The sequence below is a fragment of the Vipera berus genome (assembly GCF_964194415.1).
Source record: "Vipera berus genome assembly, chromosome: 3".
In the NCBI taxonomy this organism is placed as follows: Eukaryota; Metazoa; Chordata; class Lepidosauria; order Squamata; family Viperidae; genus Vipera; species Vipera berus.
The window spans coordinates 66,160,753-66,179,748 of NC_138204.1; the positions used below are offsets into that span (position 1 = coordinate 66,160,753).

Consider the following 18,996-nt stretch of genomic DNA (forward strand, 5'->3'; position numbering starts at 1 on the left):
TCTTTTACAGCCCCATTTTTGTGTGAATTTGCTTTTGACAGTTTCCCCCCCTCCCAGAGGGCTCTCATAGGGAATAAACAATTATTTTATTTATTGAAAACCCTAGGCTTTAAAAGAGGGTGCTGGAATTAGTCCCAATCTGGCCTCACCCTTTCAAAGATATTTTCATGTCACTGCCATGCCCCTTGCCAACTTTGTCAAATAAATATTTTGTGGGGGAGAAAAGCCAGTGATTCCATTAAAAAAATTATCCATATGATTGTGCCCATGTACAGTAACAGAATGGCCAACTCGCAACAGTCAACTTGTCACAGCCAACTCACTGTGGCCTACTTACTACAGCCAACTAGATGTGGGACAACTCGCCATGGCCAACTCACCACGGGACAATTTAATAATTCTAATTAATCATTTAAAATAAATAAAAAATATTTAAATTTTTGTCAGTCACATTTCATTCTATCTTTCCTTTCGCATCCTTTATTTAATGATTCTATTCCACTATTCCTTTGATATTGGTGTAACTCTTGTCCCACGGTGAGTTGTCCCATGGCAAATTGGCTGTGGTGAGTTGGCTGTGGTGAATTGTCATAGACCCTACAATAAATGCTACATTTAATGACCTCTATACATTATGAATAATTTTGTGTTTTATAAATTAGATTATACCCTGCCTTTCTTCCTCGAGGTACAGAATATCTATGTACCTCATTTTATAGGATCTAAGCTAAACATTTTTATAAATGTAGAAAAAGAGATGACAAACTATAACTTCAGATAGAGATGGTCTGGCATTGCTTGCTGTAAGTAAAATATATGAACCCTGAGGGGAAAAAAAATCTTGTTATTCATAATTTCAAAAAAGTAACATGGTTTTCTACTGATAATATTTTAATTCTAATGTGATTGGCTTTTAGAGTGTGTGTTGGAAAAAAACTAGAGTAAGCCTAAGAAGAAGCACAAGAAAAGTTTACCGTTGAAGAAAATCTTTTTGTCCTGCTAGCAAATTTTTGATATCGTGCATCACTCTTACTGTAACTAAATTTAAATATGCCGGGTATAGCAAATCCAAAACTAAAACTTTCTTCTTTTGTTTTTTCCCTGGAGACGCTGTGTTCAAAATTTGAATACGATTCATGCGCAGTCATTGAAAATTCATATTTGCCTTTGGTCTAAACACAAAGCAAAGAGAAAAATAATATCTCAAATGTCATGTTTGAAAGTAGGAAGGAACAAAGGAAAAATTGAGAATGCAAAGTAGTCCACAATAGGTTACATGCTATAATTAGGATCAAAACATTCAGCTGTGAAGATAGATAAACAATGAAACTACAGCTACACTTTCAATAATATTTTTAGATACAGGCAAAATCTGCTGAAATCCTGGTCCTAACTGAATTTTAATGGATCACTGTTGCACATCAGCTTACTCATGGTTATTAATTTATTACTTAAGGTAAATATAATTTGTGCATATATGTTTTTCACTCATCGGTATACCACATTGGGCTTTTAATCACTTTAATAATTGTCCTTAGCACAGGTTGTATGTGGCTTAGTGCAATAAGTAACGCAAATATTGTAGGAATACTGCTTGTTCACAGAAGTTGTTAAATAAGTTGTTAAACTTGAAAAAGTAATCCTATTCAAAATGTAGATTGGCTGTATATTTGCACATAGCAGATGTTTTCTGATTCTTAGTTCCACCGGAAACATTGTGAGCCTTCTGAAATTCTTTTCCAGGGGTTTAAGAATTGCAAAGATTGTTGCCCTGTCCATTTACTATTCAAAGTATTTTACCTGATTCTAATTCCTTATAGCAGGGGTAGGCAACCTCGGCTCTTTTATGACTCATGGACTTCAACTCCCAGAATTCCTGAGTCAGCATAGCTGACTCAGGAATTCTGAGAGTTGAAGTCCATGAGTCATAAAAGAGCCGAGGTTGTCTACCCCTGCCCTATAGGAAGGAGATACAGAAGGGCATATTCAGTTCCAATAAAGGATCTTTGAAGTGGTCTTCTGGGTGATAGTTAGGTTGACAGATAATATTTGAGATGGCTCAAATCATCTGAAATCCAGCTAAAACAACTCAGTGTAAAACAAAATATAGAGGTGGGCGGTGGATTCTTTTTTTTTTTACTTTAATAGAGCATATCAAATACTGTATATTATATATGGTAAATCAATCTCAGGAATCAGTATTAAAATAAGTGAAATAACTCAATGATTTAAAATTAGTTGAATCTTAGTGAAGAAGATTATTTAGTCTTTTCAAATGAAGTAAGAATTAATTCTTAGACACTCACCTCAGCCAAATAACTTTCTACATTGTATGGTTTTCTAAAACCAACGGTACCAATATGTTGTGCCCGACATCCTCCTGCATAATATTTATAGTCAAAAATCACCCCTTCTAGATTATTTGTGAAAGCATTAAAGCTGGGAATAAAAGATACAGGTAGAGAGTCAATAGATTTCACATTAGTAATAGTTCTGCAGAGAGAACCTTTTTACTCCTGCAGTAAGGACCTTGTAGCCCACCATTAGACTCTAACAACTAAAGTGGACACTGCCATAACAGGGGAATAACACTAGGAGGAAGAACTCGTTCTTTGATACAGAGAGCTGAAATACTTTGTATTATGTTCTCATTATATACATTTAATAAAACAATCTTTCGATTTAAAGTAAAAATAAAAAGTAATAAGAACTAAAGTAAATACATTAGGGGGAAAAAACGCTAAACTAAGAAACAAAAATTGTGGGAAGCAGCTAAAATGCTCTGCAAAACCCTCTGTGGTACAGACTGGAGTATGTAGAAGGCACGTACCACCCATAGGGGTGAGAAGGGATTAAACATATAATCAGTTCATTGCACATAAAATGAGCAAAACAGTTTGTGTGTGTCTGTGTGTCTGTGTGTGTGTCTCTGTGTGTGTGTCTGTGTGTGTATATAAAAAGGTAAGGTAAAGGTTCCCCCGCACATGCGTGCTAGTCGTCTCCGTGGTCATGTGGCCGGCATGACCAGATGCCATAGATGCACGGAATGCTGTTACCATCCCACAGTAGTGGTCCCTATTTTTCTACTTGCATTTTTACGTGCTTTTGAACTGCTAGGTTGGCAGAAGCTGGGACGAGTAACACACACACAGGGATGCAGTGGCTCAGTGGGTTAGGACGCTGAGCTTGTCGATCAGAAGGTGGGCAGTTTGGTGGGTCGAATCCCGAGTGCCGTGTAACAGAGTGAGCGCCTGTTACTCATCCCAGCTTCTGCCAACCTAGCAGTTTGAAAGCACGTAAAAATGCAAGTAGAAAAATAGGGACCACTATGGTGGGAAGGTAACAGCGTTCCGTGCACCTATGGCGTCTAGTCATGCCAGCCACATGACCATGGAGACGTCCTCGGATAAGCGCTGGCTCTTCGGCTTTGAAACGGAGATGAGCACCGGCCCCTAGAGTTGGAAACGACTAGCACGCATGTGCAGGGGAACCTTTACCTTTTATATATATATATATATATATATATATATATATATATATATATATATATATATATATATATATATATATATATATATATATATATATATATATATATATATATATATATATATATATATATATATATATATATATATATATATATATATATATATATATATATATATATATATATATATATATATATATATATATATATATATATATATATATATATATATATATATATATATATATATATATATTTGTGTAAATTACTAACAAAGAATTAAAGGGAAACTGAGATGCATTTCTGACTCCTTAGTCGTCATCAGTCAGCTATACCCTTCTGAGATTCTTTGTTAGTAATTTACACAAATATATGAATTGTCCGGTGTGACTACTGCCTGTTTGATAGCCTTCAAGATAGGCTGAAAACAGGAAATAAAGATTTGCCCCATGTTTGGGGCCTAGCAAGGTAATCTAAATAGTTAACATTTGAAACATATCTTCCCTTGCAGAAAAAAAAAAAGCTAACAGAGCGAGAGGGACCTTGTGGCTTAGAGGCAAATAACACTGCCTTGTATGCAATCAGCCCAGGTTCGAATCTCAGAAGGGTATAGCTGACTGATGACGACTAAGGAGTCAGAAATGCATCTCAGTTTCCCTTTAATTCTTTGTTAGTAATTTACACAAATATATGAATTGTCCGGTGTGACTACTGCCTGTTTGATAGCCTTCAAGATAGGCTGAAAACAGGAAATAAAGATTTGCCCCATGTTTGGGGCCTAGCAAGGTAATCTAAATAGTTAACATTTGAAATATATATATATATATATATATATATATATATATATATATATATATATACACATATACATATATAATGTATACAGCATACGTACATTTAATACATTTAAAAAACAGACTGTAATAATGGAATAGTTTTATGAATGATCCATGGAAAGCTGGTATGCACCTGATATGGACTCATGTTGTCAATATTTCATGGCTTTAATCTTCTAACCCAATCCTAGTAATCAGTTATTAAATTTGGGGTTAATTCTGCACTTACCCACTTGACAGCCTCTGTATTCCCCAAAATTGTTCCAAAACCTGATTGCACCTCGGGTATACCTTCTTACAATCAGCTTCATCTGATTGATCTCCACAGTCATCATCTCCATTGCAAAGCAGCCTACGATTGATGCATCGGCCTAAAACCCAGAATAAACTTGTTATTCATTGGACAGACTTTGCACGTTAATCAATGCAATTCCTAGGCTTTCAATACATGAGATCCCACAGTCATTTTAGCTCCATTGAAAACTCTTGTTTATCTCCCTATACTTAAGTGTTGTTTAGGGAGGCACACATTTTTAAGCATTGTTTTCAGAATCATTTTTATGATTAGAAGCAGATTATATTGCATTAAAAAAGACCAACTGGAACTTACCATAAGATGGACTGCATATTTAACAGACTCTGCATTTAATGGACAAAATTTGCTAGACCTAAAAGAAGAGTGTAGTTACCTAGTGTCTATGAAGATTCTCAGTATTGCCTAGTGTGCTGCTTGCCTGTAAAAGCCCTTAGGTCCATAAAGCTAAGAGTTTGTTCTGACTCTGGTCTTCCTGAGTTCTGATTCAGAACATCTACATGACCTCACAGTTGTGGTCTTGGCACATCAATCTGCCATATCTGTGTTTGGCAGAATCATTTGAACCCTATTTTGCTCCTGAACTACAACCATTTTTTTTCTTATATGTTTTGTGATGGCGCAATGGTTAGAATGCAGTACTGCAGGCTACTTCTGCTGGCTTCCAGCTACCAGCAGTTCAAGTCTTATCAGCTCAAGGTTGACTCAGCCTTCCATTCTTCTTAGGTTGGTAAAATGAGGACCCAGATTGTTAGGGGTAATATGCTGACTCTGTCAACTGCTTAGAGAGGGCTGTAAAGCCATATGAAGTGGTATATAGGTCTAAGTGCTATTGTTATTCAAGTAGGCTTGCAGGCTTGAAAAACCCTATTCAGCCTTTAACACTATCCAGAGTTGCTGTTTGTGAGATGGAAGGCTATATACATTGGTTTAATAAATAAACAAACATAGATAACAGACATTTGGTTTTAATGAACCCATCTTCCCCAAATAGTCCATTAATGGAGTGTTTACTGGTACATGGGAATCTGCATTGGCATCATTCAACCCTCTAGCCAAAAGCTGTTCTGAATACTGACATCTTTATTTGAAAAGATGTTTCTGTACTTCAGTGTTGCAAAGGATAGGAGGCAGCTGACATCTGTGCATTTTTATTGTAATGGACTGGCCTAATCAAAAGTTCTTTGCTTCTGCTTTTGCCAGATCTAACCCTCCTACTATCTTCCTTTGTATATTCTCTACTGTGAGAAAAAAGTGCCTCCAGTTGTAGAGTTAAAATACATTCACCAAGAATAATCAGAACTATCCTTAAAGCTAGCTGAAGTTGACAGCTCTTATAACTTGATCACTGGAGCATCAGAGCCCATACATTAACTATGTAATGTGTTAAAGAAACACTTTGTGGTTTTTCATCTGTCCTGAATTATGATTATGCTGGTATGAAGTATGACACAATATTACAACAGAAAAGGGCCACTGTTTAAAAGAAGCTTTAATTTGAAGTGCCTATCTCTAACTTCAAATCTATGTAAATGGAGTCCAGCTGATGGTTTTTGGTCCATTTTCTACCAGATTTTTAAATTACAAAAATATGATTGACTTTCTATGTCCAAACCTGATAGAAGGAAATGTTTTCTTCATCTCTGAACATTAAGTATAACCTAACAGCAAAAACAGTCTACAGTAACTAATGCATTCCGTCTTCAGTGTTTATATGAAAACTGTCTTGAAAATTATAGACTTCCTGGTTGAAACTTCTGGCCTACATTTTAGACTCCCCCCCCCTTCTCTATCTATTTTTATAAACATTTGCCTGGTGATGAGCCTGAATAACTCAAAGGTTTCCATGGTTTTTGGTAACATATGCATGGAAACTAATAAATATATTATCCAACTATGAATTTTGGAGAAACCATCTTTTTAAACATTTTATTTATTTATCAAATTTAAACACTGCTCATCTCACTAAGTGGCTTAGGATGTTTATAGTAAAAATCATAAAACCATGTAAAAAGAAACAATTATAATTAAAACAGGATGGAAAAACTAGTACAAACAAAAATAAAAATACATGAAAAAGCGGAAGGACCACCTCAAGGTAGCAACCACTGCCAAGTTTGCTTGGTGCTCTTTGATCCCCACATGAGTTGGCAGAACCAAGTCTTCAAGCTCTTCTTGATAAGGAGTTTTTCATTCTCAAAACTTTGTTTCCGACATTCATTTTACATTTTCATACTCCAGTTTAACAACTGCTGTATATTTTCCTTTTCCATGTTTGTAGTTCTTTCAAGCCAATCTGATTTAGCCCACAATCCATATGTCCGCTTTGTTATATTCCTTGGCTTGAGCGGAATGGCATTCAAGTAGATCATGTGACAAACTTACGTACACTTTGTAATCTTCACACAGACCTTAACAACTTAATATTTCATGCATTCCTTTATCAACCACAGCAAATTCCAGCCTGAAGCTTTTTCGGTAAAGTCTAAAAAAAGTTGCTATTGCTGCACTATTGAGGAAAAGCAGAATGTTAAACTCAACAGTAATGGCCTTCATAAATCCACCCTGTCGTTTCACAGTGAAGGTTGATGACACAAGGTGGCTCAGAGAAAATTAATACACAAGTAATGCTGATGATTGTACTTAAAGTCTTTCTTGAAAATAAAAAAAAACTTTTTTTTTTGCTTCTAATTAGCAGTGTATAGCCGGTCAGCAAGCGATTGGGAAGACAGTTTTTCTTATTTCATTTTATAATCCATCAGATCAGAAATTAAGCCTTCAAAAACCTGTCATGTAGGCTGTTTGAAAATGTTAATGTACAATCAAATTTGATTTAATTTAACCTAAAAATGTTCATCAGGGATGTGACAGAAATTATGTGATCCTTTTTCTCATTTAGATGTGCCTTTTCAAGAGAATGTGTGAGGGGAATTAATAACAGGCACACTTCTTTACAAAATAATTGGATAGATAAGAAATATGATTCCATAAATATAGCCTCTTTTTGGCTATTCACCTATTGGTTCTACTTGCCTGTGTGATCCATTCTTGTCACAGATTCTGCTGTCATATTCTTATATGATGTCCGCCAAGCAAACAAGATCAACATTCATTTGTGACATACAAGAAAATAATAATAAAAACCCTCCATATTCCATTCAATCCATTTGAGGGAAATCTAATTCAACAGATAGGCAGTTAACCACTACTTTTTAATTAAGGAGCACCGCCCTCCAATTCTCTAACCTGTGGCACAGCGAAAGCCTTCACACCGAGGAATACTGCAAGGTCTGTTTATAACACAGTCTTCACTTTCATTGTCAGTGTAATCACACGGGTCACCGCCGAACTGAGAAGGCTGTTCCAGATGGGCAAATCTGTACTGTAGTAGAATAGATATTATGAATTCCAGCCCTCCTAAATTAAAAGCCAAGTATCACAGATGGGTATAGATCTTGGCTAGTTGGAACATCAACATGTCTACTGGAAATGTAAAGGAGCTCTCTCTCTTTTTGTTCTGGGATACGAGATGTAATTTGATTGCAGTTTTCTGAATGTAACATCAAATGATTTTTAATAATTCTGAATTAATATAGGATTACTTGTCTATGCATACTGTATAATGTGAAGGGTATTTTGAGAAAAAAGTGTAAGCTTAGCAAGTTACATCTTAGATGGGAATGGAATCCTTGATTACTTAATCGTAAGAAGGTTCCATAGTGAATTAAAAATCCCATGTATTCTTTGGTCTACCCATGATCTTGGAAATGCTGGTGTTTAAGCTGTCTGTGCTTCTACGTGTGTGAGAGGACACGTAGCTCTCAACCCCTGTGCCTTACTTCATAGCAAGCTAAATATAAGATACATCAAGCGCTTTATTCTCCTAAGTTGACTTCTAAGTAAGGTTGTCTAGGAAAGAGCCCTTGAATTTTAAAACAGACGAAGACAGTACTACATACTTCTTACATACTTTTTAGGAATTTAACTTACTCCAATAGTAATAAATGCAATATATCTATATATCTATATATCTATATCTATATCTATATCTATATCTATATCTATATCTATATCTATATCTATATCTATATCTATATCTATCTATCTATCTATCTATCTATCTATCTATCTACCGGTATATATATATATATATATATATATATATATATATATATATATATATATATATATATATATATATATATATATATATATATATATATATATATATATATATATATGTTTAAGTATTTGTCAAGGCTTTTTGAATGGACCTTGCTAATTAACTCTTTCATTCCTGTTTTGGCCCGGCTCAGGGCTTATCCACAGGAACTAGTCAACTTATGACAGCTCATTATTTGTGCAAATTATTTGTGCAAATTATATATATATATCAGAAAACAAGAGGAAAAATATTGCGCAAGAGTTTGCACTTGCATCACATACTGGCATTCTGGATAGCATTTTGCCTACTGACAAAGTGATTGCAAAGGAGGAAGCCAATTATACTTTGCTTCTAGCTACAAAAATTCTATGATCAGCAATTAGATTACTTAGACAGCTGGTCTGATAATGACAGCAAGATGGAGAGCTCATCCATTGAAGTGGCATGCTAACAAAACATCACACCTTCACGATTCTCTTTTGCCCTATGGATTAACAAGGAATAAGCAGAGTGCATCTTTCAAGACAGCCCATTTGGCTGAATGGCTCCAAAGACTCCCCCTTTATGCTAGCTTGCAGCAATTGTTTGAACAGCTTGATCTCATGATCTGTTCTTATTGAATGACATCTGCTTTTCTGTTCAAGCTTCCATCTCATCTGATAACCTTACCGGTAGTTCTCACTTACTGATTGCAATTGGGTCTGGCAAGTTGGTTGCTAAGTGACAATGCTGTTAAGTGAAACATCATGTGACCGTGCTGGACTCATAATGTCAGTTCCACTGTGGTTGTTAAGCAAATCACTGTGAGTCATTAAGTGCAACCTCACATGACTGCAATTTGTGACTTCCTTCTGGCTTTTTCCACCTAGTTTGCTTGTCATAAACTGACTCTGAAATTCTTGTATGTCCCAAGTTGTTTTTGGTGAGAACTGCAGTTATATAAATCCGATAAATAAATCAAATAAGTTCATGGGGACCTTTTTTTAGTTTCACATCTGCTATGAATTCACCCTTATGCTGATCCACCTTTTTGACAGAGTGACTGTAAGATGTGAAAGTAATGAATTGTTTCCACTAACACCTTCACTGTAATTCCTTCACTATAGTTCTATGGAGGATATCTGGAGCAATGGAGAAAATCCATTTTTTAAAAAAATGTTAGATTGCATATTTCTAACCCCTTGCTAAACAGCTACTGAAAAAGTACTGGAAATTGTGTAGCCTTGAAATGCAAATGCTTGCAAATAAGAGATCCATCTCAGTTACTTGTTCGGTATTATCTTTTCTTTCCTCAGCGTGCTCTATTTATTTTTCTAAGGTTATTCTTGTAACAAAGAGGAGGAATCAAATCTAGTGGCCATAAAGGGTTGAGCTGCTATTCCAGTCACAAAGAATAATGATGATAAATAATGATATGTAAGCTTTGGCTTTGAGCAAAGCTGAGGAATGGGTATTGTGAAAATGATTGTCTTAGTGTGGTGACAGGACGAGATTATCCTGCACTTTTGAAAATAATGGGAATTTTGCCACTAATGTTGTAACAATCAAAAGCCTTGGTCGGAAAGCACTTGCGAGGTAGGGGGAAAAAAAAGATGAAAAATGAGAAGCTGCATGTCATCATCTCTTAGTCAAAAACTGGAAATTGAGGTCACTTAACACAAATGGGTTCTATATCAGGAGTGCTTCAGCGTAAGTGGAGAAAATACAATGGCTTGCCAACCTCATTCTGGATAAGACAGGAAGGCAGGGCAGCTCCTTCCAAAGGCTCTGTGTCTTATGCAATATAGCCTGAAGAGTTCAAATAGGACCATAAAATCAGTGTTCCTCAAGACTTCTGTCACATTTACAAATTGTTACTTTTGTCTTTTAAGGCAGTTTGTTTTAAAGCTGTTACTCTGCATGTTTAAGAGAGCAAGGGATGCTAATAAAGTGCAGTTTTGCAATTTACTATGAGTGTATTATGATAGAATGCCTACAATATTTTACTATTAAAATAATAGTATTTATACTATATCATGAAGGAATTCTGTAAGACCAATGGTTTGAGAAGGCATGTTTGTATGGGAGTATCTGAACTTTCTTATGTTTAGGAAAGAAAGCTGGCAAAATGCTTGGAGACCACTTTCTGAGGGAAGGAAAAGTTTTCACATTCACATAAATTAGACTATCAACAATTTTAAGGAATTGGAATATTTTTTGTTAGAAAAGCAAAAGTCTCTGAAAAGAGATCACACATACAGGTACTAAACAGCCCAAAGGTAACAGAGCTGCTTTGAGGGTGTCACAGAGAAGGCAAGGAACTGAGGAAGAGTAATCCTGAGGAATAAATGTGACAGTTTTAGAGAATTCACCAGAGGAACCAAGGTTCCTGTTTCTGGACTGTATTTGTTTTAACTTTATTTCATTTCTTTTAAGAAGAAGAAAATTACAACAAATAGATCCTTGCATAGAGTTATTCCATGACCTACAACCATACATTTAATGACCATTCTAAGTTACAATAGCACTGAAAAAACTGACTTATAACTGTGTTTCAGGCTTACATCCATTGCAGCATTCCACGGTCACGTGATCAAAATTTGGACACTTGGCAATGTACTGGGTCATGTGATCACAGTTTGCGAGCTTCTGACAAACAAAGTCAATGGGGAAGCTAGATTCCCAAAGCCATGTTACTAACTTAACAACTGCAAGTGATTCACTTAACAACTATGGTAAGGAAGATTGTAAAATGGGTCATAACAACTGTCTTTCTTGACAATGGAAATTTTGGGCTTGATTATGGTCATAAGTCAAGGACCATCTGTATTGTGTTGCTGTGGTCAACATGGGAAGCATCTGCCCAGGGTATTGGTCAGCTGAATGAAAAAAGATGAAGAAATGAATATTAAAAGCAGGGATATTGGTGGGTGAGACCAAAAGGAACATGACAACGATCAGTTTTATAGTGCCAAGCTCCACATTTTAGTATACCAGAATTAATCATGTGTTAAACAGTTAACTAACTTTAGACTCCAAGCAGACTTACTCTTTTTTTCTGGCAAGCATCACAAGCAGTCCATGATGACCAACTGGAAAGAAGACAGTCAATAGGCTGCACCACCTGGCTTGAAGAGCGGCGCCATCTGCCTTTGGTCACATTGACATTAGCTCTATTGAGTTGAAGAGAATCATCCTGTGTGCCACTACATTAATTGGGAGAAAGCATATGTATACCATATGTCCATTTATATCCTTTATTCTCTTCCCGTCACTCAAGGTCAACCACTTCGAAGTACCTTCCAAGGATTATTATTATTATTATTTTTGCAATGCCCCCTTGCAATGAAGGTCAAGCTGCACACCCACACTGGGCACAGGAAATGCTGTGCATAACAGCTCCACTACATGATGCCGATTATGCTTGCTGATATGATGAAGAATTCACCAACAATGGGTTATCAATTAGATGGCCATTTCTCTGGTCACTTACTACTATACTCTATCTGTTATACCGGAAGTGAAAATGTGTGAACTATTGGACAAAGCGCCATTTGTATACAACAAAAAAGTAAATGAAACTCAAACAAGAAGAACAAGAACTACAAAAGGAAAATTAGAAGATAAAACCAGCCTCAATGTTTTCTGTGTATTGCTTTAAAGTCATAACCAGCCACTGGCCGAACAATTGTGACATCACCTAAGCATGGCTCAACTGAGGTTTATTAATTGTTTAACTCATCCTCTGCATGTTACACATGGTAGGAACTTTCCTGAATATACGATATGGAGATGCAGAAATGCTGGCTGAAAACCCAGCTCCACATATGTAGAAGAATACAGAGATGGCCTTGAAGAAATTATGCAGTAGTTGTTCTTCTTAGCTCTAGAAAGAAGAAGGGGATGATGAAGAAATTAGAGAAAAGAGAGGAAACAGCTGTCAGGCACTCAAGATTCTGTTATTATCTCCTGCCTTGAATATTTATTTTTTTATTTTTATTTTTTAATCCCATTTATATCCCGCCCTTCTCCGAAGACTCAGGGCGGCTTACAATCTAAGCACAAATCAAATGTGCTTAGCAATAGCCTTCATTCTATGTATATGCCTGCTTATTAGGGCTTTCGCCCCCCCCCCCCCAGCGGCATTATTACAAAGTCAGCTTATTGCCCCCAACAATCTGGGTCCTCATTTTACCTACCTCGGAAGGATGGAAGGCTGAGTCAACCTTGAGCCTGGTGGGATGCGAACCTGCACTAATTGCAGGCAGCTGGTGTTACTTAAGGAGGCATTAGCTCACTGCTCCACCAAGGCTCTAATATCATTGTTTACTGAAGGTACAGAAAAACTCTATCTACACAAAATGGATGTAAGTTTTTCAAATAGAGTCACACACTTATAAATATTTCTCTTCAGGAACTCAGTCGGTATAGAGTTCTTCCCCTTTTCTATAGAACAACACTGTGAAATTGGTTGAGCTGGGAGACAATGACTAGCCCAAAGCCATCTAAGAAACTTTTGTGGCCCATAATGATGAACTTGGGTTTTTCTAATCCTGGTCCAATACTCCAACTATGCATTATGATCATGATATTGATCATCAAGTTCATCGTCATCTTCCTGCCTTGATAATATTCTAATTCTTTTGGTTACTCTTGAATTTTTATTGATACACAGAGAAAACTGTTCATTCGGAATAGAAGGAAAAAGAGGCAAAGGTTTCTTTTGGAACCGAAACAAAATCAGGGTCCTGGATTAAGTGGTGGTCCTTTTTTATAGCTCAATAAGATTCGATGATTGAGAAAAATCTCACTAAAGCCCTGCCCAGTTCTGCTTTTCCTCTTTTATATAGTATGGGCTCCTTGGTGCTCTCTAACACAGACATGTCAAACACAAGGCCCAGGGGCCGGATCCGGCCTGCGAAGTGGTTTCATGCGGCCCGCAAAGCCATCCTGGAAACAGGGAGGGAACAGCCCCCACTGCCTTGGCCCTGGCCCAGAGACCCTCCTTCTGCCAGAGACCCTCAGATCTGTCCCACTCCTGCCCAGGCCCCCATAGGCACCCTTGATGCGAACGATGTAGAGCTGGCCACGCCCACCCAGTAGGCCATACACACTCTAGCCACGCCCACCCAGTAGGCCACGCCCACCCAGGCCACACCCACCCGCCCCCCTGAGGGCAACCGCAATGCTGATGCGGCCCTCCATGAAATTGAGTTTGACACCCCTGCTCTAACATCTTGCAGATGTTTCATTACCAAACTAGGTAACATCATCAGTCTAGAAGGGAATGGGATTTGCTTTGTCAGTGTTAGTGGGAGTGTTTTTGGTGGTTCCTTGATTAGGGTGTTTACTGTTAGCTTGTTTTTTGGAGTTGGTAGTTCCTTAATTAGGGTATTATTTACTTCTTGATTAGATGTAGTGTTAATCTTGTGATAATCTTTTTGTAAATTTCTGCTCATCTGGGTGTTGATTACTGGTGAGGAGGTGCTTTGCTCTTTATGTTCCTTTTAGGTTTTTTGACTGTCTCTTTGAGTGGAATGTAGATGTTGTTTACGCCAAACACCAGGGAAATCAGGAGATCTAGGCAGTTCAAATGTGTATAAAGATTTACTCTAAACTTAGATCTCTACAAGAATCTGAATTACTGACGGTCAAGGGAAATTAGTGGGAATTAAGAATAGAAGGAATTCAAGGTGGGCTTGACTTAGATCTCTTGTGGGTATGACTGATGATGCGTTTGACCCCTCCCTCGGGCTCGGCCTGGGCATCTCCTACAGTTTATTTCTATGTGTCTGTTGATGGCTGATTTGTCTGAATGCCTGTTGTGATTCAGGGTCAGCCTGTGGGTTCGGCAGTTGGGTCGGATGACTCAGAGGAGGAGGAGGGGGGTGTTGAAGAGCTTGCTGATGATGGCTTTGAGGCTCCGCAGAGCCCTCAGCCAGGCCCCTCCCACCTGGTCACGACGGAGACCCAGCTGTGTGAGCCTGACAGCGTGGATGAAGATGACCCACAGCTGGCCCTGTTCAAGGACGCCCGACGCAGGAGGCAGTCAATCAGGAGTAAACAGAGGAAGGCAATGGGGCACCTCGGAAGGAGGCAGAGAGAGGCCACGCCCTGAACTGTATTTAAGGGGAATGTGTGGGAGGGCTGGTTTGCTGAAGGCAACCGCTTGGATAGTTCCTGTTTCATAGCTCCTGTTTCATGGTTGGTGTCTTGTCTTGCTCTGTTTTATGTTAATAAATTTGGCAGGCTTTATTCCAGCCTCTTGCCGTTTGTAAAGGGGTTGTCCCTGCTTTTGCTGCAGGGCCGGTAGCAGGCTGGTACAGAACAATGCCAGACCTCTAGGAATTCTCTGGAAGTTTTGGACTTGACTTGGTTTAGGATGCTCAGAGTTTCCCAATTGAAATGATGGTTGAATCTGTCCCTGTGTTATGAAATTAAAGATTTTTCATCATATCTCCTGACTGCTAGTTGGTGTTCATGGTGTTTGGATGGTGTTTTCTAATGTCTCTGTCCGATTCTTGTCTCTCATTCTCTTTTTAAATATTGCAATGGGCTTTTTCTAAGGAAATACTAGGATCTTTTTGAAAGAAAGAATGCTGGAAATATTTTATTATTTATTTATTGTATTTATGTGCCACCCATCTCATCTAGAGGCAACTCTAAATCAATATTAACATAATGATATCTGATTTGGGAGAACCTGAGGGAAATAGTTGTGTTAAGCACACTAGAAACTTAATAGTTATTTTCATTGCCATTTTAACAAAAAATGAGGGTGTCACAAAAGATTAGCATTTTTCCTATAAAATATGAATGGTGTGAGCTGGGCTGAGAGGTGGCACTCAAATGGACCTAAGGAGTATATGTGACTTATGGGCTGGCCATTCCTGTTCTTGAAGATTTATGGTGAGTTGTGAGGAACGCGTCTGCTTGGACTCTGATTTTGTTTCTTTTAGAATAAAATGGCAATTGTGTTTTCTGATGGTTCAGAAAGAACAGGAGAGCATGTCTGTTTGGAGATTTTGATATTGTTGAACTTCGAATTCTGAATTCTTCAGAGGCCATGATACACACCAAGTCCTGATTCAAGCCCTCCATAAATCAGCAGATCGACATGTTTTTTTTTGTTTTGCATGGCTGAGCAAGTGGTAGCTGCCGTTATTCATGACAGCCCTTTTTTTGGCAGCAGCAGAAAGTCAGTGATCTAACAGTTCCTCATTTTCCTATCATTGCTTATAACAACTGAATGACAATGAATACGCCACCATTTTTCCATAGCTGACTCCTCTATCGGTTGCTCTGTGTTATATGCACATTTGCAGCTTGACTGGAATCATGAATGCAGCTCTCGAAGGGAACTATTAATATCATAAGGAAGCCATAGAACCACAACTATCAGAAAAAACAAAGAAAGACATAAAAACCACTTGCCAAAAAATCAGACTTTATAGAAGTTGAAGCAAATTTTAGAGAAAAAGAAAAAGGAAAGGAAAGCTAGACCGTAAAGAAACCTCTGAGAATAGAAAAATATCCAGTAGATAACAGTATGTTAAGTGTCTGTTTTGGGGAGAGAAAAATGGAAACAGGAATATACGGAAAGGAAGAGAAATCATGGCTCAGCTGTGTAAATCATTTACCATAGATGCTATTTACGGCTATATTAATTTTATATTACAATGATCAAATTTCTCTTAAGTGCTGGCTTTATAAGCAAGCTATTGAAAGAAATTATATATACTTTAATATATATACATTAAATACCTTAACCTGCTATGCTAATTTGTAGGAGTTTTAGTTTTCAAGAAAAAAAAGGCACATAAATTATTGGAATGATAACTGTTTGAAAACTAGGACAAAATAAATATAAATAAATTCTGGCACATATTAGAGGCATCAGTATGACAAGACAGAATATAAAAGCATGCTAAATACAACATCCAAATTTTTATTTGTGTTTGTGTGTCAGACTTGAAATTTAAATCTATCTTGTTGATGTACTACTGAATCCATTTTGGTATAATATTTTACTGACAAGTGATTTCACAGATTTCGATGTCCCATAGGTAACACATTTGTTAAGATCCATGCCACTTTGCAACCCAATACTTTCAATATAGTGGGTTTCTTTTGTTAAGTCATAAGTAACTCCAAAATGAATGCCTCAACTACTAGGAAAAAAAACATTAAAAATCGCAGAAAGTCACACTAAATACCATTATCTATCATGTCTCTGTTCTAATAGTTGTCTAAAAAAACAATATTGACTTACCTGGAGCAGTGGAAATTTGCGAAGCTTATGACCGCACAGATTAGAAAAATTCTTGCCGGGCAAAGAAACATCACAGATGTTATGCTCATAGCTTTACAGTAATATAGTTAGTTTATTGTAGCATCCTTTTCTAATCACTTTGCTATTGTGTCTGAAGGCAGTTGTGTAGGCAGATTAATAGCCAGGTTGTTCACCAGACAAACAGAAGATAAACCAGATGATAATGGCCTTTTTTGCTTGTAGCACAGAGCCTTCTGCTGGCCTACTATGACATTGTCTGAACAAGTCGGAGAAATAAAAAGCTTCTATTGGCTTTGCCTTAAACTATGTGGAGTCCTAGGGTTCCATAAGGGTACACAAATTGGTCTCTCTCTCTCTCTCTTTGTGTGCATGTGTGTGTGTGTGTGTGTGTGTTTATGTGATTCTGCTTCTTCTGGGCAGCCTCCTAGAGAAACAAAGCATATTAGCACTAAAGAAATCCCACATAAATCTGCATAGTAGTAAGATTGTTAGGAGGCTCTCATTGAGGTTGCTGCAGTTGGAAGAAGCTGAACAATCTGGTAGATAGGTGAGGGCCTTCTTAATCATAGAACACAAGCTATGGATTGTCTTCCCTAGTGTCTTTGCTTCAATTATCTTAGTTTTTTTTTAAAAAAATTCTTTCATGAAGCCTTTAACTATTAAAAGATGTGAATGATACTAATTTTAATTACTGTATATTACATTTTGTATTTTTTATTATTATTATTATTTTTAATTCCATTTATATCCCGCCCTTCTCCGAAGACTCAGGGCGGCTTACAAGCTTAGCAGTAGCCTTCATTCTATGTATATGCCTGCTTATTAGGGCTTATTTTGCTTATTTTGCTTTATTGTTGTAAGCAGAAGGCTCGGATACAAATGTAATTGTTGATATCTTCATCGTCCAAGCTGGGAATATTTTTTTTAAAAAAAGATATTCAGCAGCATGGTGCCCACAACACAAAATAAATACATAAAAATAAAAATCTTTGCACAAGAAACCAGAAACCAGCTTGGGCTGCTGGAAGACAAGGGAATTCAAGTCTTGGTGGAAAATATATAGCAATATTAGAGAAGCTGAATGAATTATTTGAATCTATCTTCACTTCCAAAAAAATATAGCACAGATATCAGCACTACAGCTGGTATCTCAGGAGTTGATGGAAATAGTAGTGACATTGTAATTGACAAAGTGAGAACAAACAAACCACCAGGTGCAGACTGCGCCCATCAGAGAGTTCTAAATAGCTGAAATGTGAAATTGCTTATCTTCTAACAAATAGCATGTCTGTAAGATTGACCATGATTGGGAAATGGACAATATAAGAGTTGCTTTAAAATGCGCTTTACAGAGGAACTAAGGAACTGCAATCTTTTAATCCATGGAATTCACAATTAATCAACATTACTCCTTGTACATTATTTCATACAAGATTATGAAGCATAAAGGGCTAACTGTGCTAAAGAAGAATCAATAGACTTTTGTAATGATAAGCCCTGTCTGATTAGCCTTCTAGAGTTCTGTGAGAATGTTCAAATATGTGGACCAGATGATCGTATAGATATGATTCACTTCAACTTGAAAAGCTGTTTAACAGTGTCTTCACTGTTACAAAATGCTAACTACGGTACATCTGAAGAAATATAGAAAAATCATCACAAAGAAAATAATTTGTTTTTTAGAGGGAATTCAATTCTACAGACATACCTTTCTTGAGCTGATAGATGCATTTCCAAACAATGCATTGGACAGAAGGCCTTTCTTTCTTCTTTCTTTCTTTCTTTCTTTCTTTCTTTCTTTCTTTCTTTCTTTCTTTCTTTCTTTCTTTCTTTCTTTCTTTCTTTCTTTCTTTCTTTCTTTCTTTCTTTCTTTCTCTTTCTTCTTCCTTCCTTCCTTCCTTCCTTCCTTCCTTCTTTCCT

At 37.1% G+C, this 18,996-nt stretch overlaps 1 protein-coding gene across 1 annotated transcript in view; it reads right to left on the reverse strand.

Annotated features, from left to right (window-relative positions):
* Positions 1-17,144, reverse strand: part of C8B (complement C8 beta chain) — a gene marked incomplete at both ends in the record, with an annotated part of 31,932 nt that extends 14,788 nt beyond the window's left edge. Inside the window, 6 exons of the mRNA XM_081325989.1 lie at positions 975-1,172; positions 2,307-2,439; positions 4,556-4,697; positions 7,886-8,021; positions 11,833-11,989; positions 17,056-17,144. Of these exons, the coding sequence (XP_081182115.1) occupies positions 975-1,172; positions 2,307-2,439; positions 4,556-4,697; positions 7,886-8,021; positions 11,833-11,989; positions 17,056-17,144 (855 nt within the window). The remainder of the gene's footprint in view (positions 1-974; positions 1,173-2,306; positions 2,440-4,555; positions 4,698-7,885; positions 8,022-11,832; positions 11,990-17,055) is intronic.
* Positions 17,145-18,996: the final 1,852 nt, after the last annotated feature.